Here is a 24682-nt window from a genome sequence, read left to right as displayed (position 1 = left end):
GGTGAAAATGAAAGTTAAAATGAACGCAAATTGCCAGATCAAATCTACAGGACTGAAAAGACCACAAAAGATTTTTCTTTAGATGGCTTACAAATTAATACCAAACCCTGCTGTGACCCAGTTGTGACTCATACAACAAAAATCCGAAAGAAAATGAATTCTGAAGGCAAACCCATCGATAAATATATCCAGACTTTTCCCTTTTAATCTCAAAAGCGATCCCTGTTTATAGATATTGTTTTTCTTGAAGTTCTTTAAGAATTTGAAAAACCTTTAATAATAGTAATTTCTTCTTGTCCTTAAAGGTGAAATGTGTAATTTTTGTGCCAAAAATAATGACGTTTTCAAACAGTTTTCCCAAACACTTTCCCTATCTGCCATTAATCACTATGACAGATAGCCCCACCCCAAACTCATGCCATTGGTTGAGCCAATAGCTATGTTCAGAATGGAACAGAGTCTGGCAACAGTCTGGTTCCAGAAGTAAAAATCCCAATAATTTCATTCTATAGGTGACTGTAATTTTTAATGATAACTTATAGACCTTTAAAGACCTACCATGAGCTCTGAGGTTGTTATTCGATGGTATATGCTTCTGTTGAAGCCATGACATGCCATTATTTCAACTTCATTTGAAATCTTGTTTAATAGCAGAATTTCTGGTAAAGAACTACACTACCCACGATCCTGAGGAGAAACAATCCATCAATCAGAGAATTGTGGCCAACAAAGCATGCCAAGCAAGCTCTTCAGAGCCCACCCCACTCGTATAGTACATTATAAGTATAGTATATTGTTTCTATACTTAAAATCAACATCTATAAATCTGTCGTTTTATATTCCTCCATAATTCTTAATTTGGCTACGTCATTCGCAACGCTTCATGGGACTGTAGTTTATGTCCTCATCATGAAAGAAGGTCAAATTCAAGTTTGTAATGATGTGATTCACCTTGGAGCTGGTTGGTTTAGTTCATGGCTTAAAACTCTTTATGAAGAATTTTATGAAAACCTTCATAAAATGGGGAAAATACCTCCAGAACCAAGATGGCTGAAAATGTGTGCAGGCACTGGTACACACTATACTAGCTGACTACTTACTTAATACTGCACAGTATACACTGTATACTGCAAACTGTTTTATCTTTAAGTAGTCAGTGAAACTGTAGGCATGATAAACATTTTAATCAGTAGTATGCAACATTGTTGTCTCACTGCATGTTTAATTCATTAAATGCCATCTTGTTATCATCTTGGTAATATAAATGATTATTTAATTTATTTTTGTTATTACATTTTTTTAATGTGACTGATATAATTTCTGGTTTATTCATCACACTGGAAATAGAAGGTCAAGTCAGGCCCATTGCATTGTGGGATAAAGTATCCCATGCAGTAAGCTCTTTTGTATACTGCTCATTTTGACAAATGTAGTAGGTCATGCAAGTTATCTATGCATACAGAAAATGTGCTTACTGTGGACAGTATACTGAATACTGCAGCAACAGTAAGGGTAGTTTGGTAGTATGCTATTCCAGACATAGCAAGTGTTACTATGTCAGGCTGGTCAGAATGCTCAGACAAACAGAGTAATGATTTGATAACACCACAGAGCCACAGTGTTTACACTTTTCAGGGGAATCAACTAAATTGCTTACTATTGTCTTGGCATTGACCACGTTTACATGCACTTAAGAAAACGGTTTCTTCCAGGGTTTTTGCAGAAAGCGGTGTTCTGAAACATCATGTAAACGAGAATGCCATTTTCTTTACACCATTTAAGGGATTAAGAGAAAGCGGTTTAACACACCCAGGTTTCTCCTGTGTGGCCATAAATTAATAAATAATAATACATTTTATTTATAATGCGCTTTTCTAGTACCCAAAGCGCTACAAACAGATGCAAATAAGACAAATAAAATACAAAAGTTCTGAAATACAGTACAAAACAATAAGTCATTCTAAACAATACAATAGAACTAATCAATACAATAAAATACTAGTCATCGCAATCTATATAAACAATTTTAAAAAGATGGGTTTTTAACAACTTCTTAAAACTGTCTAATGTGGGAGCATCTCTAACAGCAAGAGGAAGTGCATTCCATAATCTAGGTGCAGCAACTGAAAAAGCTCTCTCACCCATAGATTTTAGTATACAAAGAGGCTGCTGAAGAGTAAAAGAATCAGCAGAACGAAGAGAACGAGAAGGCATGTAAAGGGTAACTGAGTCACAGATATAAGAAGGGGCCGTTCCATGCACAGCATTTTAAGTTAGTGTGAGAGTTTTAAAATAAATATGCGACTGAATAGGAAGCCAATGCAAACTATAAAGCACGCCTGTGATGTGCTGACGTGATGGAGTCACGCATAAGCTGTGTTTTTACAGGTTTTTAAAGAGTGCGCATGTGCGCGGAACAGACCGGATACCTAACGTTATAGGATGGAGCCATACATCATATCAACCTGTCAGCACAGCGGAAAGAATTCAACATTTCTGGGAGGAGAGTGGGAAAAGCACATACACTATAAAATATACTCATTTATACACACCAGTTTAAAACATCGACAACTGACAGTACACTGGGGGAATCCCAGAGTTTGACGTAAGAGGGAAACCCCATTATTGCAGCACAATTCCGCTGACTGCTGCAGGTAGGGTTGACACCCGTCAAGAATTTTCCAGGATCGTCCTGGTTTTTGGCCATCTGTCATGGAAAAATTCAATTCAATTCTGGGATGCAAAATGTCCTGGAATTTCACAATTTTCCTGACACGTTCACACATATGAACCCTTGTTTATAAGCACACAAGGAGGAGAATCATACATATTCTCATACATTGAAAAAAGGGAAAGCAGCTCTGTTGAAAATACTAAGCAAGTACACTTGAAATCAACTTAATAAATTTATGTTTGAGATGAGAACATAATTATATTGTGTAAAGTCCAAGTGATATTCAACACAGTCATCAAAAATTAATATGAACACATTGCTATAAAATGTTCAAATGGATTTACACTTCTAACGGATGGTGTTCACTCAACATGATTTTTACTGCTTGCTCAGTTAACTCTAAATTTAAAATGAGCTAATGCAACACAATTCCTCAGAATTTGGTTTCAACTTAATTTTATTTTTTGTTCACTTAATCCTATTGTGTTGGGACTATGTGGATAATATTTGTTGCATCAATGTATTGCTGAAACCAGGCAGGATATTTCCAGTTCCCAGCATGATTTGCATGGGATTGGATCAGGAGAGTACATTTTAAATTAAGTGTTTTTTTAATGCATTTTTTGCAAAATGAAACAAGTAGGAGACTTGTTAGTGTTTAATGTTCTGTTATGTTGGGATTTAGAGGAGTTTCTGTCACACTGTGGAGAAGAGAGGAGCTAATGGTTAGGTCAAGGTTGCGTACATTACTACTGAAAAATCAGTGTGTATTGTTTTTCTCATGAAGCAAATACTGAGGGATCATCAGTATAATGACTATTTGGGGACCTGTAAACTCTCAGCAGCACCATACTTGTTATACAGTACAAAAAGTTATATAAAATATGCTAATGTATTTGTTGCTAGCTAGCAACAAGCTGCAAGGTTCAATTGAGTTATCTGTACAGATCTAATTTAAGTTAGGTTAACTCAATTCATTTTGCTACACAAAGTATTTGAGTATTTAGTTTCATATTAAAGAAACTAATTTTCATTGTGTGGAACCAATGTCCACAATTAAATTAAGTTAAACCAACAACTTTTTTTCAGTGTATGAATCATAAGAAAGTACGATTTATTATAGTGAGATTTTTCTCTTTTGTGTAAACAATGTAAACTATAATGCTTTAATGTTCTGGAAAACATGTCCAAAGGAAATTTCTTTCAAATTACTGTAAGATCTCTTTATCGTTTATAATACTGCTTAGGGCCAGAATAAGTAAATATGTTAAATCTGAACGCAAACATTTTATTTATTTATTTATTTATTTTTTTTTGTTTGTTTTTTTTTTTACGTATGTTCACTTTATAACAAAATTCCATTAAACTGAATTGAGTAATCTTTAACAAAATAGAAAATTAAATATTTTAAGTTTATTTAATTGTGTTAAAAATTACACAATTCATTTTGATGTTATGAAATTGAAATATCTTAAAAATAGGCTAAAAATTGTTTTAGAGTGTATTGATGTTATTGTCTGATTGAATTAGCGATACACTGGCAGCCGAAAGTTTGGAATTATGTACAGATTTTGCTGTTTCGGAAAGAAATTGGTACTTTAATTCACCAAACTGTCATTCAACTGATCACAATGTATAGTCGGGACATTACTGATGTAAAAAACAGAAACCATCATTATTTGACAAAAGTAATTTTTGATCAAATCTAGACAGGCCCCATTTCCAGCAGCCATCACCCCAACACCTTATCCTTGAGTAATCATGCTAAATTGCTAATTTGGTACTAGAAAATCACTTGTCATTATATCAAACACAGTTGAAAGCTATTTGGTTTGTTAAATGAAGCTTAACATTGTCTTTTTGTTTGTTTTTGTGTTGTCACAGTATGCAATAGACTGACATGTCTTAAGATCAATATTAGGTCAAAAATGACAAAAAAGAAACAGCTTTCTCTAGAAACTCGTCAGTTAATCATTGTTTTGAGGAATGAAGGCTATACAATGCTTGAAATTGCCAAAAAAACATAAGATTTCATACAAAGGTGTACACTACAGTCTTCAAAGACAAAGGACAACTGGCTCTAACAAGGACATAAAGAGATGTGGAAGGCCAGATGTACAACTAAACAAGAGGATAAGTACATAAGAGTCTCTAGTTTGAGAAATAGACACCTCACATGTCCTCAGCTGACAGCTTCATTGAATTCTACCCGCTCAACACCAGTTTCATGTACAACAGTAAAGAGAAGACTCAGGGGTGCAGGACTTATGGGAAGAATTGCAAAGAAAAAGCCACTTTTGAAACAGAAAAACAAAAAGAAAAGGTTAGAGTGGGCAAAGAAACACAGACATTGGACAACAGATAATTGGAAAAGAGTGTTATGGATCTTAACCCCATTGAGCTTTTGTGGGATCAGCTAGACTGTAAGGTGCGTGAGAAGTGCCTGACATGACAGCCACATCTATGGCAAGTGCTACAGGAAGTGTGGGGTGAAATGTCACCTGAGTATCTGGACAAATTGACAGCTAGAATGCCAAGGATCTGCAAAGCTGTCAATGCTGCACGTGGAAGATTTTTTGATGAGAACTCTTTGAAGTGGTTTTACAATTTTTTCAAATTGTAGTAATTTTTCACGTTATTGATGTCCTGACTATACAGTACATTGTGATCAGTTGAATGCCACTTTGGTGAATAAAAGTACCAATTTCTTTCCATAAGAGCAAAATCTGTACATTATTCCAAACTTTTGGCCGCCAGTGTATATGCAGTCATTTCCACATCAAACAAGGAGGGAAACAAGCTCATTGTCTATGCATATTAAGCTTGGAAAGGAGAAAGTATTTTAATATTTAAAAAAAAAAAAAAAAAAAAAAACATTAATTAGGACACACTTCGCCTTTAATTAGGCCCAAAAGACAAACTTTTTGAGAGCTGACCGTGTTACAATAACAGGCTACATTGTCAGTACCTCTAAACGAGTGTGTGTGTAGGGGGAATATGAGTCCAGCATTCCTGTAGAGCTGGTCCAGGAAAGATCCCTGTGGAGACGCAGGAATCTCACTCTCTAATGGAGCTGGCAGAGAGAGCAGCTCTCTGGGATGGGAAAGAGAAGAGAGTGGCTTTTATTTTTCCTGTGCTGCGGTGAGCGCAAGGCTGCGGTCTCACAGAAAGAAAGAAAGAAAGAAAGAAAGAAAGGAAGGAAGGACAGAGACAACAGAAATAAAAGCAAAGCAGCGCATGAAGAAACATGCAGGACCTTGCAGTCTGGAAATATCAGGGGTTTTAGTCAAGGAGAGAAAGAAACAGTGAAGTTAAGAGTACAAGAATGCATAAAAGGCGTGTAATTGGAAGAGTTGGGGAGATGCAAAAAGAACATTCCTTTATGAGATGCTGGATGTGTCCTACATGGAAAATGTTTTGGGCATTATAGGCCAATGATGGCCAAACATGCTGTCTAGGAAGGCAGCTCACAAAGTTTTGAGACAGGGTCACACTGAAGACAACAGCAGAACTTTGAAAAGGTTCAAATGAGTTCTGCAAAAATGGAGGGAGAAAATGAAAATGGGTATGGGGGTGGTAGGAGAAAGAGAGGGAAAGTTGGAGGGTGGGGATGAGTGATGATGAGAGGAAATTTGAAAAAGTACGAAGAAGAAATAGAGAAAGGGGCGACGAGGAGAAAGAGAGAGAAAAAGGGTGGAGGTCCAAACAGACCCGTTTATGAGCACAAAGGAAATGAGGCAGAAAAGAAAGAGGGAAAAGTGCCAAAATTTAAAGGTAAGGAATGAGAGAGAGAGAGAGAGAGAGAAAGAGAGATCACAAGGGAGAAAACTGAAGAGAGTGCTGAAAGAAACGAACGCCACTGGAATGGTGAGAAAGGAAAAGATAGGGCCAGTTTGTGAATATTGATTTGACAGCTAACCATAACTCTCATCCAGCGCTCCCTTAATTAAGTCGTGCTCTTGGTTAGGGTCATTCTTGTTAATGGAATATGAAACAAATGACTGCTGTTAATAATCAAATGACTATAAGAAACACAAGAAGTCTTGCGCTATCTTTGGTGTTATAGCTTTGACATTGAAACAAAACGAGGAGCTAGAACGAGTGCGAGACAGACAGAGAAAAAGAGTAAAGACCATCTGTACTGAAAATGGGGATTCAGACATGGAAAAGCACTTTCCAGAAGACCTACACCCATCTCAAGTGAATCCCAAGTGAATCTCACAAAGAAATGTCTGTGTCACATTCCACCTGAGAATTATTTTTCTTATTTTGCATAAAAGAAATGAAGCCTATTTTTTGGTCTTATTTTTATAGAGTCATTAAGATTTTTATTCCATTGTAACATTATTATATATATAAGCACATCCCACCACCATCCCCCAAAATATAAAAATGCCACCATAATTACATAATGTTTAAAATGTGAAATATTTTTACATCATGATAGCATTTGTATCATAACTTTTAATGTATGCTGCTTTAATAATAAAATAAATTATTGTGTCTATATAGGTTGATTTTCATTATTGTATTACACCCTGTCTACACCGGACACGATTGTTGCATGACATCGCGTCAAAAGCGATAGAACCCATTATAATCAATGATGCCTTCCACACTGGAAGCATCCGTTGCAACAGTAAACGGTTCTCCCGTTCTATTTTGTGCTGCATGTGCTGGTGCTATTTCTGCCAACAACACAAATAAATGATTTATAATGTTCGCGTCGACACGTCCAGTGTATACAGCCTTAAGCCACTGCGTTGCGTTGCCTAAACGGACGAGCCCAGTGTAGACAGGGTGTTACAGTAATGAGAATGAGATTTTTCTTTTCCTTATTGTAAATAAAAATTATTACAGATCATAGTTTTGTTGATTGACTGAACCAGATATTCCCTCACAGCATGGTAATAAAGATTTTATGAATTTCTTTTCTGATAAAATTGAGGCCGTCAGAAAGAAAATTAAAGTTATGCAGCCCACTGCCACATCACCTCAGTAGACAGTGTCTCATAGCATTCCTTACGAACAACTTCAGTTCTTCGCTGTAATAGGACAGGAAGAGATAACTAAACTTATTAAAGCATCAAAATGCTAGATCCTATACCCAATAAGCAACTTAAAGAGAGGTTTCCTGTAATCTCAGCTGGCGGTTATAAATCTCCTTATTAAGAAACCAAAGCTTGATCCTGGAGAGATGGCTAATTATAGACCGATCTCAAATCTCCCACTTATGTTTAAAATACTAGAAAAGGTAGTGTACTCAAAACTATGTTCAATTTTGCAGAGAAATGGTGTCTATGAAGAATTTCAGTCAGGATTTCGGCCCCATCATAGTACAAAGACTGCACTTAAAAGAGTTACAAATGACTTGCACTTATCATCTGACCACAGCTGCATCTCTCTTCTAGTGCAATTAGATCTTATTGCTGCCTTCCACACCATAGATTATGACATTCTCTTGGATAGGTTTGAGAATTATGTTGGCATTTGTGGACTGGCATTAGCATGGTTTAGGTCCTATTTATTGTCAGATTAGCACAAGTTTAGTATGGAGTGCCACAGGGCTCAATATTAGGTCCCCTAATTTTCTCCTAGTATATGCTTCCCTTGGGAGACATTATCAGGAACCATGAAATTAATTTTCATTGTTGCACAGATAATACTCTATAATACTTTATATTTCCTTAAGACCTTTATGAAATTCCCCAATTCTCCAAGTTAGCAGAGTGTATCAATGATATCAAAAGTTGGATGGCTAGAAATTTCCTTCAACTCAATTCTGACAAAACAGAGGCATTCATTATTGGACTAAATTCTTCTAAAAATAAGAAGCTAGATTATAATTTGTCTCTTGATGGATGTACTGTTACGTGAATTGAAAATCTTCATTTGGAATGATCCATCAAGGGCACAAATATACAGTTTGGAAAACACCCTGTGAACTTCTATGAAACATTTTATATATAGTGCTTAGGTTAGGCTTGGGTACCATTTTCAAATTGTTTTTTCTTTAAAAAAATATTTTAGCCTATTTTTAAGATTAAAATATTTCAATTTCATCACAAAATTTCATCAAATTGAATAGTGTAATGTTTAACCAAATGTAATTAATAAAGCTTAAAATATTTGCCGTAACTAAAATGTTTTATTATTATTATTATTATTATTATTATTAAAGTTTACTCAATATGATGGAATTTTGCTATAAAATTTGAAATGCGTAAATCTTAAAATTATTAAGAGTTAGTGTAGAAAAACATTTTCATTATGGTTAAGTACCATCACAGACAGAGGTTGTCTGTGCCAGAGTACAATTATCCATTATGATATTACTAATCATTATGAAATTACATTTTATAGTGTTAGTGATATTTAGGAGCTGAGACCAAGTCTTAATGAACTGAAGACTCATGACTCATGAACCTTTATGAATCACACTTATTCTTAAGTTTAGGAATAAGAGCAAAATGACGTCATTCTTAAAATTTTGACACACTTAAGACAACATTTTTTACTTTAAGTGGCTTTTTACATATGGCCCCAGATTTCATAGGATCCTACTGCAATTGTTTTAATTTATTATTTACACTGATACATTTAACTTTGTTAAAAAGCTAAAAGTGTGTGTTCAATAGCATATAATTTTTTTTTTTTTATTATTATTATAATTTTTTTTTATATCGAAATTGGTTCCAAGAATCGCACTGGTATTGGTATCGACTTCTGAAATTGTGGTATCATGACAACCCTAATGACGTATTACATATAGTTAACTGATATTGGCATTATATTCATGCTGTATTGCCAGAGCGGAACCCAGCTGAGCCTGGTATCTCACAAGGTTTTTTTTTCTCCATTAACTAACATCTCAAGGAATTTTGGGTTTCATGCCACAGTCGCCTTTGGCTTGAACTTTGGGGGCTTAAATACAAATAATTTAGATTTTCGTTTTGATGTTTTGCAAAGAAACTGCTCAATGAGGACTCTAAGACATTTAAGACATCACAGACATTACAGCATAATTTTCTGTAAAGCTGCTTTGGAACTATGTGTATTGTGAAAAGCGTTAAACAAATAAAAATGACTTGAGTTGACCCATCTCAGATGACTCTCACATCAGTGGCAAACAAAATTATTTGGTTTTTGCTCGATTGTAAATGTCCATGAGTGTTAATGAGCATGTACATCTGTTCAAGTTAAGTCAAGTTCTTCTTTTTCTTTTACAATTAGGACAATATTGTACTTGCAGGTAGACGTGTCTGTAATCTAGTGCTATAGTTTTGGGACCAGTGAGCATGTGGTCTCATCTATCATGCATGTGAAGGTAGGTGTGTCTAGGTTTCATGAAGAGTTAGGGTCTCTGAGTGTACTGCTTTTTTAATCCTAAACACAGATCCAAGAGCAATCCTCGCTCTCAGGATTCAGAGTGTTGTATTAGTTGTGTTCAGTAAGAGCATAAATTCCAATATTTGGGAAGGACAACAGAACTAGTGGAGCATACATTTTGTTGCCTGTATATGCCTGTAGTGTTCAAGACTGTGTATGCTGCCTTGTCATGTCGGAATGATCATATATGAACCATGTCAATTTGGCATGTCAATTCAGATTCATGGCAGAAGCAAATTGAAATGTATTGCAAAAAGTTGCAATTGAGAATTTTGACTGTACAATATTGTTTGTACAAATTTTGTGTACTGTTAAAGAAAATTGCGATCAAGTTGGCAACTGGTTTATGAGCAGAGAGGTTTGCGCAACAAAACAAAATTTCTCATCATTCTCTGTGGCATTAAATGCACAGACAAAGCATCAAGTAGAAACCTAATGTGCATCATCAGCTTTGCGTTTTGTTGCATTAGTGCTAAAAATGTCCCGTGTTTGTCGGGAGGTGAAAAAGAGAGAAAAGCTGCCTCACTGCCCCGTCAGTCAATCACTTCTCAGGCAGCGATTTGCATATGAATGCACCTTGTAAGGATGCTGGTTTTGGACAGCCTTCCAATGCACCATAATATCATGTCTAGAACAAACTCAAGTGAGCTTTAGACATAACCAAGCAAATATTTAGTAACTACAATGCATATTTTTCGATAGAAATGGAGTCAAAATTAAAAAAAAAAAAAGAAAGAAAGAAAAACAGGATATTTAAAAATAAATTCTTATATTCAAATGCTCCTTCAGACACCATGTTTATTCTCTCAACCAACCAGCGATATCAAATGCAGCAAAGGTTGGATCTATGCTGCCCTCAAAAATTGTCCAGATGAAGGCATTTCAGTAGTCAGAATGTAACACAAATATTGGATTAAGATGTGCCTTGATGTCTTCCTACCTCCGTGTACAGCCACCAAAGGCAGCATTTTAAAGCTTTCGGATGCAGCCAATGAAATATGAAATTGCCCAACACCTCTATTTTTTACCAGTGAAAATCACAAAATCACTCAGAATGAAAATTTCAAACTAAGAAGGAAATACCCATAGAGGACTTAGAGAATGTCCAGCAAAATTGATTAATTAAACATGGAAAAGGGGAAATCAAAGCTTCACCAAAGTTTTCAAGCTTGGAGCCATGGAAAACACAGTTTTTAAATGGTGTCTAGTTACAGGGCACTGGGTTCATTTAGAAAATTCTGTATATTTCAGTGCTGACACACCTGATTCCAGCCCTCTAATCATAGGGCACTCTTAATTAGCCTAAAGTTTATATAGCTGTTGTTGATGGAGAGAACACATGTGAAATCCCCTTTCATGCAGTAGATAAATATTAGTTTGATGATTCTCGTCATGTGGTGCAGTGGTGCAGAACTGAATCTTGATAAAATGGACAATGAAAAGGGCTATGTTCAGAATAGCATAATATCATGCTTCTTCTTACTTTTTCTGCAGAATACAGAATGAACATACTGCATAATATATCTGCATGCATGCGATACCCGGATGACTTAGCACATTTGCCAAAATAAGCAGTATACAACAGAGCCTATTGCATGGAATACTGTTTCACACAATGTAGAGTGCTCAACTTGACCTTCCACTTCTTGTGTGACTTTGCATTTTATTGTCATTTGTTTAATTTAATATTTAGTTCTTGCAGATGGAAAACATACATCTAAATGGTGCGATCCAAAGTGCATTTGAACAGCGGTGAAACACTTTCTTATGATGTGTTACATTCATACGAGCAGACAGAGAAGTAAGTTTGAAGTAAGTTTGAAGCAGAAGAAACAAAAATAAACCTTGTGTAAATTTTCAGCAATTTCTAGCCATTTTACATGCACGTTACCAGGCACGATCATATTTTTTTATCAAGAAAATTCATGTTGGATCATAATTTCTTTTTTTCTAGTAAGACCTTTGATATTAGAGCAAAAATCATATTCTTGATAATAATTTTTGTATTGTTTTCCTGTAAAAATATCTAAAAATCCTTAAAACAAGATCAATTTGATTAATCTTGTTTTAGAAACAACACTGCATAAGATATTTAGGTTTTTCAGAGAATGTATTTTTAACATGTGTATTTTGTCTTACTGTACTGGCAGAGTTTTTATAGTGAAAAAAAATCTACCAGTGCTGAAGAAGTAATCCAAAGTATTTAGAATACGTTACTGACCTTGAGTAATCTAACGGAATACGTTACAAATTACATTTTACAGCATGTATTCTGTAATCTGTAGTGGAATACATTTCAAAAGTAACCCTCCCAACCCTGGTCATGAGGTCAACTGTCAACTGTATCACTCGTGATTAAAAAAACAAAAAACAGTAGGCAGTATACAGTATACAGTACATTAATAAGCTATTCCATTAGTATTCCAACATAACGATGGTCTAATGGTGTGATGAAGTTATGTCAGATTTATCGTATTTACGAGTTTAGCACACATGAATACCACCACAAAGTTGTAATAACGAGTGGCAAACTCTGGATTTTCTTTGAGCCCCGACTTTCTGAGTTGGGGACGTGTTGATTTAAGAATCAAGGCAGAAGCAAATTGTTATTGGTAAAAATTCAGGTTTACTTGTGCATTTTGACTGTCCAGTTTAGTCTGTATGCATTTTTTATTCTGTTAATGGATAATAATGATAAAGACTGTCAGAAACTAATTTAGCTGGTTTATGAGGCGACAGGAGTGTGCAACAAAACTACATTTCCCATCACTATATGAAGACGCATGAGAATGATAAAATAGATAGATAAAGCATTAATTGCACACCTAATGCATGCCTTTGCTCTTCATTTTGTTGCACTGGTGTTAAAAATGCTTCCTGTCTTTGCCAGTAAGTGAAAAAGAGAGAAAAAATATATAAAATTGCAAAACGGGGACATTCTTTCCAACTAAAAAATCACTTGAATGCAAATCGCATCGTATTTACAATCTCTAACCTGTAAGTACGAACTTCCAAGGAGGACTTGGACAGATAGTGTGACTGCAGGTCAGAGGACTGGTTGATGGTTCGAAGGTGGAGGGGTGGAGGGCTGGAGTGGCTGATTTACCTGGGGACACTGGGAGGGACTCGTTTGGGGCGGCTGGTGATGTTGGTGGTGTCTATGTTGCTGAAGATGGGTTGGGCAGAAGGTTCTGAGCGAATGGGGAGAGGAGGAGCAGCCGGAGCGGGATGCTTCTTAGGAACACTGTTACCTGGAGGAGACCTGAGTGAAAGAATTTCCATGACTTTTCCATTATCTTTGCAATCGTTTGATTTGTGTACCATTTCAACCAATTCACTGAAAAGAACTGACAAAAAAGAACGATTCACTCACAAATCAGAATGCACTATGACTTTCGAGCAGGTTTTGTTCTACTCAAAAAGCAATATGTAGCCAACAGTGTTAAAAAGTAATTAGTTACTGTAATCTAATTCCTTTTTAGTCATTACAGCTACTGACTTTCAATGCGCTAAAGTAATATGTGTAATACATTTAAAATATTTATTCATATGCATGTCTCTTAGCGTTTCTGTGACAGTTGAAGGGTGTGCGACAATGAATGAGGAGGATACTTTTGGAGTGTCTCACTTTCGTTGCATTGCGTCAGAAACATACTTTTTTTAGGTCGCTGTGTCAAGTTAAACATAGTTTAATACTTAGAAAAACAGGCATTGAGATTCTTTCGTTCGGATTTGCGCTACATCAAGCTGTGTTTTGAACGCAAGAACGCGTCCTCGTGATGTGCTGTCTGCTGGGTGAGTGTGGTTTGTTCTTTGTATAAGCTGCGCGTTGCCTATACAGCTGAAGTTTCGCTTACAGCGCCCTGGAGAAAACAGGTGGTACTTTAAGCTTGAATTCCCCAGGAATATTCCTTATTACGGTCCGGGGACATGATTGATTGCGTTAATTTTTTTATATAAATAATCACACTGAATTAACTCATTAAATCGACAGCCCTACTTAAAAGTCCAATAATTAGTAATGTGATTACTTTTTAGATAAAGTAATCAGTAAAGTAATCTGATTAATTTTAAAGAGAATTTTCCCCATCTTTATGGGTCTAAACTCCTGAAGACAAAGTCCAGCATTTCATAGCAGTCATGGCACCGCCTGTGTTCATGCACACAGTCTAATGGCGTATACTTTGAAAGGCTGAGCATTCAACTGTAGACATATGCTAGAGTACTTGTAAAAACTGAAGAATATTTTGGGCTTAAGTGGAGAGGTGAGGTACCTGCGGTGCAATGTGGAGCCACCATGCAGCCAGGAGTTATCCACGGGGGGTGGTAGAGGGGTAGAAATGGTGGAGGTGGAGATATCTGTGATGATGTTTAGCGCTTCCTTTAGGGCGGCGTGGGTATGCAGCACCTCCTCTCTGCGTTGGGCCTGTTCAGGAGACTCGTCCATCAGAGAGAACTGATCTCCTGAAGAGTAAAGCTGAGCCAGCAACTCAGAGTGGTTAAACTCTTTTACCTGCAGATGGAGGACAGCAAGAATATAGAAAGTTAGAATAAAGAAATATAGAATATAAAGAGGACAAACATAAAAAATAGTAGTGTTTCCCCTATATGCATTCAGGATCGGCGCTGTGCCGCTGCTGAATTATGAGCGCTGCTGTTATCTATTGACATTTCACATGGTTCATTAATATCCATGACGCAACATAACACTTGCCAGCACCAGTCAGTTGGTCATGCTTATACTGCGTAGAGTCAAATGGGACATCTGTATGAAGCAAAAGGGACCCCACCATATATACGAAAGTATTCACAGTGACGTAATCGTATGGCAGCCTATCAAAGGCTGTTCACGAGTGCGTACACATACACAACAGAGAAGCAGGAGACCCGACATGATACCTCTTATAGTGAAGTCTTTTATTCTTATAAATTCTTTGGCAAAGGTAGTAGAATTATAGGGCTCCAGACTGCAACTAAAGGTGGTTTTACATGGGACGTGGTCACCACGCTTTCCCTATTCATTTTCAATGAGAGGTGGCAAAACGGAGGCGGCAGTTGAAGTGGTGCCGCTTTCCAAGCTCGTTCATGAGAATCCTGCCGCTTTGTTGTGCACGACTGCTTGCGGCACACACCGCGCAAGATAAAAATATGTATATCTTTCCATGGCTGCCGCTTGTCATTGACCAATCAGAACTGAATTTATTCACAACCAAACAAACGACACGTAGCTTTTATGTAGTCAAAAATACATGGAGACGAACAGAGCTGTTTCAGACCATTCTGGCGCCCTAGGCGAGATCCCTATTGGGGGGGGGGGGGGCAGAGGCCTCCTCTTTGGCGCCCTCCCTCGCCTATGCCTAGAAACGGCCCTGGAGACGAATATACTCGCTGTTGTAGAATTTCCTCCTGACAAATAACGTTTCATTGAGTGTTTATAGAGACATAAATAGGAAAACAGCCTCATGGGAAGCTGCGAGTTGACGTGTCGGTGCACAAGGTGAAAATAGACTACAGAAACATGTATAGCTTATGTTTGGAAGATAGACGACTGTACGATGTATACAAATGAGCCATGGACCATATACTTTAATTTTCTCTTCTGCAACAGGTGTCTGAAACATCAACTTTAGATAAACAGAAAATACAATTGCCCAGGCGGGTTATTGGCAGAGAGTTTTGTGGATTTCTAAAGTTTAATTTGTAGCCCTCCCATTTTAATTATGGATGTGATGTTATTTATACTATACCAAATTGGCAATAAAAATATGAAGTAATATGCAGTTAGTTTCTTTAGTCATTAAAGAAAATGCAGAACTCATCAAATGTGGAGACAGGTGGCAAGGCGCCATCAATATTTACAATTACATTATTTAGCCATGATACTATAAATTCATTTTACATTGATATAAAAAATATCTCATTATAACAGTATATAGTTATAAAACATGTTATGAAAAAATAAGTGGCATTTTATTTAGGTGCAATCACTTATATGAGAACGAATACAATATTTACAGCAGTCGCCTCATAGACGCAGTATCTGAGCAGAAGCAATGGGTGGCATTATTGCACTTCTACTGGCACGTTTTGTACCACTTCTCATGTGAATGGAAAACGCCTGTACAAACGAGAAGCGGCAAAATCGCAAGCAAAGCCTGCCGCCCACCACGTCCCGTGTAAATCCGCCTTCAATGGTCGCATCTTGCAATGTTTTTTCCCACTGGTGAGACTTAAGTTCTTTTATTGAGGCAAGTCACTACGCCACCACGAGGACCTTGAGCGCACTGGGAATTGGGCATTCCAAATTGGGGAGAAAAGGAGAGGAACCCCCCCCCCCCCCCCCCCCAAAAACAAAAAAACAAAAACAAAAAACAAAAATATTTTGGCAGATGTGCAATGTGTTATATTCATATATTTATATTTAAAAATATATATATATTATTTATATAGTCCAATTAAATAATTAATTTCTGTTCCAATGAGTTTCAAAAAGTTTCTATTTTGTTTTTAAAGTTTCTAAATGTATAGTTTCTGTCATTTCATAAAAAAAAATGCCATAGTTTGTTTAGTTGAAGCTACTTACAATCGTAGTAAGGAGCCATGCTTGTTTTACCAGTGACTACCTATGATCTAGTTACAAATATCACTTAAAACTATGGACACTTATGGAGGAACTATGGCAACTTTTCATAATTATTATGAACCAAGCAATCAGTTTTTCTTCGGTGTAAAATCTGTTCAATAATCTGCTCTTTGATTGTAGGAAAAAGTAACTGGCTTTGTTTGTCTTCAGAAATTCAAAGAGATGACTGTAATTAATCAATAGGATCACACACAGAATATTTCAATTTAGCCCTACATAAATTAGGTAGGCCTACATATAAATAAACTTTTTTGCAGATGTTATTGTTACATCAAGTCAAAATCAATGCTATACAGTCTAATGTGCATTTCAGCGCAAAATAATATAAAATATATAATAATGTCACTATTTTTATTAGTTTCTACCATTAATTATTGTTTTATTTTTTTCAGTTAAGGACAAAAAATATTTATTTTTCCACTGTTGCTACCAAATCAGGTGCTGGTGCCACCATCTGTAGAACTTCTCTCATATGTTAGTCTGGAGCCCTGTGGTGACATGTACGTTCTGTTAGATAGGTTTATATTTTCTACTGGTGTATATGTTTAATAAAAATAGTGAAAGTGATTTTCTGAATGCTTCAAGTGTCAAAAGCTCCCAGTAAATAATAAACACACACATGACACGGCGAACATGAATAACCCATCTATAATGATTCGAAGGTCATTTTAAGCTATTACTCCACCAGCGTACGTAAATATGGGTCCGGCCTTGCAGGCTCATGCTGAATAAAATCCTAGGGGAAACACTGAAATAGTGTTAGTGTTAAATGCAGAGGACACATCAGACATGGCACTGACATTGTTGATGATGAGGTGCATAATGGTCTTGGGCATCAAGTCTCTGATGCTTTTGTAGACGATGCTCATGTACGAGTCCACCAGGTTACGAATGGTCTCGACCTGCCGCTCTAGCTGAGGGTCCATGGAGAAGCTCTCTGCATGGCCTGAACTCTCTCCCTCCACCTGACCAATCAGAGGAGAGATACAGTAGATGAGGAAGTGGGAAAATCTGGATGAGAGAGTTACAAAGTGTCGAGGGATGACTATGGTGATAAAGGGCCTCATTCACTAATAACTGTGTACAAGTGTTCTTCCTCATATGTGCAGAAATCCTTATGTTTTTTCAAAGTTGCACTTTAACCTGATAGACTACTCAGCAAGATCTCTGAGTAATGTAAAGTTTGCCATTCTCAAAACCAGTTAAAACACATTAAACACCTTTTATATAGGCCTAGACTACACATTATCAGCTGTATTTTTATGCAGAATCACCATGAAAATATATTCACCACTGAAATAAGTATAATATTATGTCAGGTCACTTAGCTATTCTTAGTTATTGCGCACACAGGTATTAGACACAAATACTTGCGTATACGTAGTTAAATGAGACCCAATGAGAGCAATGAGTACAAACATTAAGATAACAGGACTGGGAAAAAAGAGATGTTGGGGGACAAAAGACAGTGGGACAAGAAGCAAGGAAAAAATTAGCTCTACTTCAGTATGTTGGTGGGGGTGTGGTAGACTTCTGTCAAAGCAAATTATGGGGAACCCTGACAGAACTGTGACATCATTCAACATATTGCTCCAAAGCATACATGGAGACTGGAGTTGGGGGGTGCTGGGATTTCAAGAGGAGCATGAAGAAAAAACGCGAGGGATCTGATTAGAAACAGAGCTCAGAGTCCCCTCCCTCTCTGATCCTCCATGGAGTGACACAAGTGCTGAGGAATGCAGCAGAGCTCCTGACCCCAGAGCAGAGCCACCATGAAGCCTGTAGCCATTAAGTGAAACACACTCACACTGCAACTCTACAGTCCACTAGGTTATTAGGTTCACATACTGCACAGTTGCTTGGTGTACTGTATGTTTTTTTAATACTGAAGCTTTTATACACTAAATGATGGTGTTCACATTCTTAAAAATAATGCAAAATGTTTGTACTGCTTCTTTTCCTAGAACAAAAATCATATAGTAACCAGTGACTGTCAAGCTGCAAAAAGGACAAAAAAGCACCATAAATGTCCATATAAATCGTGCGTTGTATATCATGTCATTTAAGGCCATATGATAGCTTTGTGTGAGGAACAGCCCGAAATTTTTATCTTTATTTGCTAAACTGTAGCTCTAATAAATAATATGTTTGTATATGCAAGCACTCAATAGGCTTTTTGGAAAATTTTGGTCTGGTCCTCAACCAAAACTAGTCAATAGTTTTAGAGCAGTAGCGATTGCTTTAAGACTACACAGGAAGAACAGCTTCTCCTACAATTTGATAAGAAATGCAGCAATGATGAGTTATCTATATAAATGACATATTATTCTCCATGCATTTCAATATTTTAGCAAATAAAAGTGTAAAATATCACACATCACTATGTGCTATTCAACATAAATGTGTTCATAGAAGTCAGCCAAGAGAGCGCTACTGAATTCTAAATATTGAGTATTCACGATATTATTGTGATGATTTTACTGACAAAATAAAATTAAGCAATATCCTGGATACCGCAAGGATTTAATGTGCTTTGTATTTGGCCATTAAGTTTCAAAAAGAACATCAGTAGACTAACTTCACAATCCTTCAGGACTGCCCAATCAATCAAAAAAACAAAAAAATGGCGATGTGGTCATATGTTGTTGTAGGTTGTAGTAGAGACCAAGATTAATATGAGCTTTATTGAGATTTATGGAGATGCATACAGCAAAGCCGGTTCTAAGCAGAGAGACAACTCAGTGGTTGTGGACTTGAGCTTTATACCCATGAGATATCTGGAGAAGAGAAGCAATTCTAACAGAGATAACGGTTTCATTTAACACAGAACAATCTTTTAGACTCCCCTCACTCTAATCATAAAGCATTCAATACACACAGACATATGTGAAAAGAATAACAGCAGAAACAGAAAGAGCAGAAATTGCAGTTGGGCACTTATGTACTGTATATTGTGAGAAACAGACATAAAAACAAAGACATTATTCATTCAAGGACAACTCAGATACAGCACACAGCCTTTGTTCAAGAAGCTTCCAGAGGCTTCTATCAGATTCTGTCCTCCCCTCCGCCTGCCCAGAGCCTGGGACACAGGTGGCCCTCTGAGGGAAAGTGAAACAGATGAAAAACAGAAATGCTGATTGTTGAGACACACTGCTTGCTCTTTACTGTCCCATAACAGTCCCTCCAGCAGGGCCTGGGCAGATTCAAGCATTGATAACAGCTCACTCCAATGTGCCATGTTCAGGTAACAATTTTCAATCATCCGTTGTACTTCACTCTGAATCTTTTGTATCATGGACAGATGGACAGTAAGATCCTTCAGCATTCTCGACAAGATCGCCCATGACCACAGAGAGGGTGGATCGAGGATAAGGGCGTCGTCCAGCAAGATGGGGAAACTAGGTACCGGTTACTTCCTTCCTCCCGGCATCTTCGGGAGTGTGAGTGGTGCCAAGGAACATTTCGACCACTGCTTGTAATACCTTACTTGTGTCTCCTGTCATCGAACCAGGAACCTGTGAGATGTCTGGTCCGAGATCCATGGTCCCTGACCTTGTCCATGGGTTTAGGGGTGTAAAATTTTGAGTTTTTTTCCATAGGAAAACCAGGTACATGATCCATCTCCTCCGGCCTCAGTCTCAACGAAGCCAGCAAGGAAGAGTTGTTCCAGACGCAAGAGTAACTCAAGACAGGCCCTTCAATCTCGCTGGACAATCCCAATGTTTCGGGTTCTGGCCACCTGTTCTTCGGGTGGAATGTATGGGCCTTGTCATAGGAGGTTGGCAATGCAGGACTTGTAGGCATCCTCAGAGTAGTTGATGAACCTTAGGACTGTGGTCTTCAAGGTACCAACAGTACCATCTTATTGTCTATCAAGGCTTCCAGGAACTGTGTCTAATGTCGAGTCCATCATGGGGATCGATGGCTGTTCATGCTAACCCACTTCTAACACCAGCTGTTGTAGGTTAGTCAGAGACAGGTACGAGACCAAGATTCAGAAACAGAAATAGCAGTTGGGCACTTTTGTGTATTGTGAGAAACACACTTAAAAACAAAGACAGTACTGATTCAAGGACAAATATGAGGCTACAGCACACAGCTTTTGTTCAAGAAGCTTCCGGAGGCTTCTATCAGTTTCTGTCCTCCCTTCCCTAACAGAAATGCTGATTGTTGAGAAACACTACTTGCTGTATACTGTCCCATAACATATGTGATTATTAAACTGAAAAAGGCTGTGATTAAAGACAGACATGCATGGTGTGCACTTCAGAATAAATGAGGTGATGCTTTGTTCTGTGCACATGCAGGGCTCATTCATACATATTTTTTGAGGAACTTTTATTTTGACACCATAATACATATTACTTAGTTAGCTTGATGACTATAATTCACGTGTAAAAATGTAGAACATGCATGAAATGTTTGCTGATATCCGTACATAGATGAATATTACTGAAATGGCAAGCTCTAACAATTGAAAAATGAATAAAATCTGTCATTCACTACAGAAACTGTACTCTCCTCCACCATGTTGAAAGTTTAAGTCTCCTTCCAACTGTGAAACTTGGGTATCAAAATTTTCTCTGAGTTCCCACTCATAGTATATATCTCAAATACTGTCTATAGGCTGAGAATATCAACATATAATTTTTGCAGCCATATTGCCCAGCCCTAATTAGAGTCTATGGCAGATACTGTACCTGTACCATTAGATTTCAGTGCAGTACAGATCAGTGTTCATTGTACGAGAGGCTCTGAACACATCATTTTGGATCTCGCTCAGATGCTGTGCTTCTTTGGGAGTCTATGGGAGCATCATACACCCTTTTGCACTAGATCAGCATCTGAATGCCTGTTTGGCCTTTAATCAATATATTTTGATTAAAGAAAGTTCACAACAAATGGGCAATAATGGATATGACGATATACGTGATTGACAGCGTATGAAATTTTAAGCACAGAGATTGTTCAGCGGCTTTGAGATACACATGGATTTACTTGCAATCTGACTTAACACATGTATTTCAGCTTTCATAAATACATTTTTTTGCAAAAACAGTTTTGAGCTTAGTTCATTATTTGTTATGAAATTTAACTGTTTGAGTAGTTCAGGAGCTCAGGAGCAGTATTGCAGAAACCCCCAAAAAATAGTGTGTGCTTCCCCAGTTTTGAAAAGCAACAGCGGCAATTGCTTTAGTGAATATAGCCCATAAGTTGAATGGATTTTTATATGTGGTTGTGGTGTTTTAGTGTTGTGGTTCATTGTCTTTTTTTTTTTTTTTTTTTACTTGACAGCACCGTGAACATTCTTCAGAAGAAAGAAAGGCTTCTTTGTGGAACTTATTAAGGCTTTCCAATAGCTGTAAATCACCTGGCTAGAAAGCCCTTTTTGGTTCTAATTGGAACCTTTTTTGTAAGAGTGTGATGTTTAGGACACAGGGGTTAGCGATACAGATACACAAGCCATTGGGTTCGCTGTGCTTACTGCGGTTTTCTCAGGGTAGACCCCGGCCCGCAGCAGAGAGGCCTTCCAGCTGTCCACCTCCTCCTGCATGTCACATGCCAACTCCAGATGCCTGTAGTCCTTATACACGTTCCTATGATGACAGTAATCTTCCGTTAGCCAGTTCCTATGGCAACACGTACAATCTCACACAAACAAATGCAGTAAAGTGAAATAACACAAACTCTCTCATTCCCTCGCACACATCGTCCGTCCAAAACCACAAACCAAAGACCACCCCTCCCGTCCTCTTTGACGTGAATATTGATTCAGTCATGTCTAGTTCAATCCCTCTCTTGTATTCTTCAACCCCATTTTCATCAGTCAATCTTGTTTTTCATCATCCATCACTTCTGCTGTTATTTCTTATAGGGATAGTTCACCATTTAATACAAATTCTGTCATCATTTACTCACCTCATGTTCCAAACCCATTTGACTTTCTTTTTTTTCTTCCGTAGAACACAAAAGGAGATACTAGGCTGAATGTTCAAGTGAGTGGTGACTGAGGCTTACATTCTGCCTAACATCTTTCTTGTTCCACAGCACAAAGAAAGCAAGTCATACAGGTTTGTAACAACATGAGAGTGAGTAAATTATGACATTTTAAAAAACTTCTTTTTGATTAATTTCATGCAGGTTTAGACTATCCTTTTTTTATTCGTCTTTCCCATTCTCACCTTTCTAACCCAGTCTCTCTCCCTCTCTTTTTCCCCTCTTTCACGCCAGCCTGGCTCCGAGAGAAGCAGGAATCTGGAGCCCGATTCTCCCCATCTGTTCCACATTCCCCCTAATTATTCTGTTGTTCCTTTCCTTTTGTTTCTCTCTCTCTTTTTTGTGGCTATTGTTTCTCTTTGTTGTGCCTATTGCGTAAGAGGCTTAAAGTATAATGTACAACGTGTATTTGATTTAGTCTGTGGCTGATAAGAATACTGCTAAAAGAATGTGACCTGAGACTGGGGTCAAGTCGGACACACACACACACACACACACACACACACACACACACACACACACACACACACATATGTTGGTGCAGCTATCATTATGAGGACTCTCCATAGACATAATGATTTTTATACTGTACGAACTATAGAGTCTATCCCCCAACCCTAACACTACCCCTAAACCTAACCCTCACAAAAAACCTTCTGCATTTTTACATTTTCAATAAAACATAATTTAGTATGTTTTTTAAGCAATTTGAATTATGGGGACACTAGAAATGTCCTCATAAACCACATTTATAGCATAATACCCTTGTAATTACCAGTTTGTAACCTAAAAAAATGTCCTCGTAAACCACTTAAACCTGCCCACACACACACACACACACACACACACACACACACTCCCATTTGTGTGGACACAAGCAACTCATACACACTGAAACAAAACCACACACCAAACCAACCGCATTCTCACATGTTTGGATCCCATAAACCTCAGTTACAAAACGTTTTTGCAAGCACAGTTATGACTAATTGGCTATTACTATAAATAAAATATCCTCCTAAAAACCCCTGAGTAACTTTGCTATAACCGCTTGCATAATGACTTAATCTGACTTTTAAGTGTATGACTGCTTATGTCAAGTGATGAACTGATCCAAGTGTCCAAACATCATTTGCTCTGCAGTCCCGCCTAATAAGGTGTAATACATGGAATACTTTTTTGCGGTTAAGGGATTCATAATTAATCGGTAGTTCATGATATTTATGACAGGACTACCGCAGCGGTCATGAATGCACTGAACTTTGTCTGCTGTTCCAAACCACAGAGTATGGCTCTAACTTTACCAAATGATTTAGATTCTGTAAAACTTGAGTATGCACAAAATCAACAAAACAATCTGTGCAAACCAAAAAAAAAAAGGTCTATGGGGCAAGGCATCCTGGCATAATAACCATTATATTACACACTGTTTTGAAAGTACAGCCACGAGACAGAACCAATAGACATTTTAACATGAGATTAGTGTGATAAAATCACTTACTAACCTGGTATGTGTAACATTATATCCAGTCTTTCAAATCCAGTCATGATTATATAAAGCTTGTAAACACAATACCTTTCACATAATACGTTCAAATATGCAAGAAAAAGTAAATATTCGTAAAGTACTGTTTACATGGAGAAAACTCCACCCACAGAAATTACATCGCTTTACAAATACAAATAGTAATCCACTACAAATTACTAATGCTTTATCTAAAATTGTAAGCAGATTACTTTACTAATTACTTCATCAGAAAAGTAATCACATTACTAATTACTTTTAAGTTACTTTCTAAAACACTTTTCCACTCAACAAATGTAAAATAATGTCTATATTTCTTTCTTGGAGCACTGAAGAAAGCTATGGGCTGAAACATTTGCTCGCTGGTCTGTTTTAAACTCAACACATTGTACTTTTTCACTATGCAAGCATAAATTAAAAATATATATTTTTGATCATGTTTTTTGATTGC

The 24682-nt window shown here is 37.2% G+C and overlaps 1 protein-coding gene across 4 annotated transcripts in view; it reads right to left on the bottom strand.

The window, feature by feature from the left end:
- Positions 1–24682, bottom strand: part of LOC127410379 (dynamin-3-like) — a 73773-nt gene that overhangs the window by 569 nt on the left and 48522 nt on the right. For 2 of the 4 annotated variants that reach the window (XR_007892115.1, XR_007892116.1), the window contains 4 exons: positions 22195–22306; positions 17507–17671; positions 14338–14576; positions 13059–13325 (listed from right to left, as the gene is read on the bottom strand). Coding sequence is in view for 2 of the 4 variants with exons in the window: in XM_051645614.1 (XP_051501574.1) it covers positions 13170–13325; positions 14338–14576; positions 17507–17671; positions 22195–22306 (672 nt within the window). In the remaining 2 variants the exon portion in view is untranslated. The remainder of the gene's footprint in view (positions 1–13058; positions 13326–14337; positions 14577–17506; positions 17672–22194; positions 22307–24682) is intronic. The other 2 variants (XM_051645614.1, XM_051645615.1) reach the window with 1 other exon arrangement.

The sequence above is a fragment of the Myxocyprinus asiaticus genome, chromosome 19 (genome assembly GCF_019703515.2).
Source record: "Myxocyprinus asiaticus isolate MX2 ecotype Aquarium Trade chromosome 19, UBuf_Myxa_2, whole genome shotgun sequence".
NCBI classification, from domain to species: domain Eukaryota; kingdom Metazoa; phylum Chordata; class Actinopteri; order Cypriniformes; family Catostomidae; genus Myxocyprinus; species Myxocyprinus asiaticus.
Note: the sequence above shows the minus strand (reverse complement) of the source record. Positions and strands in the feature narration are given on the sequence as shown.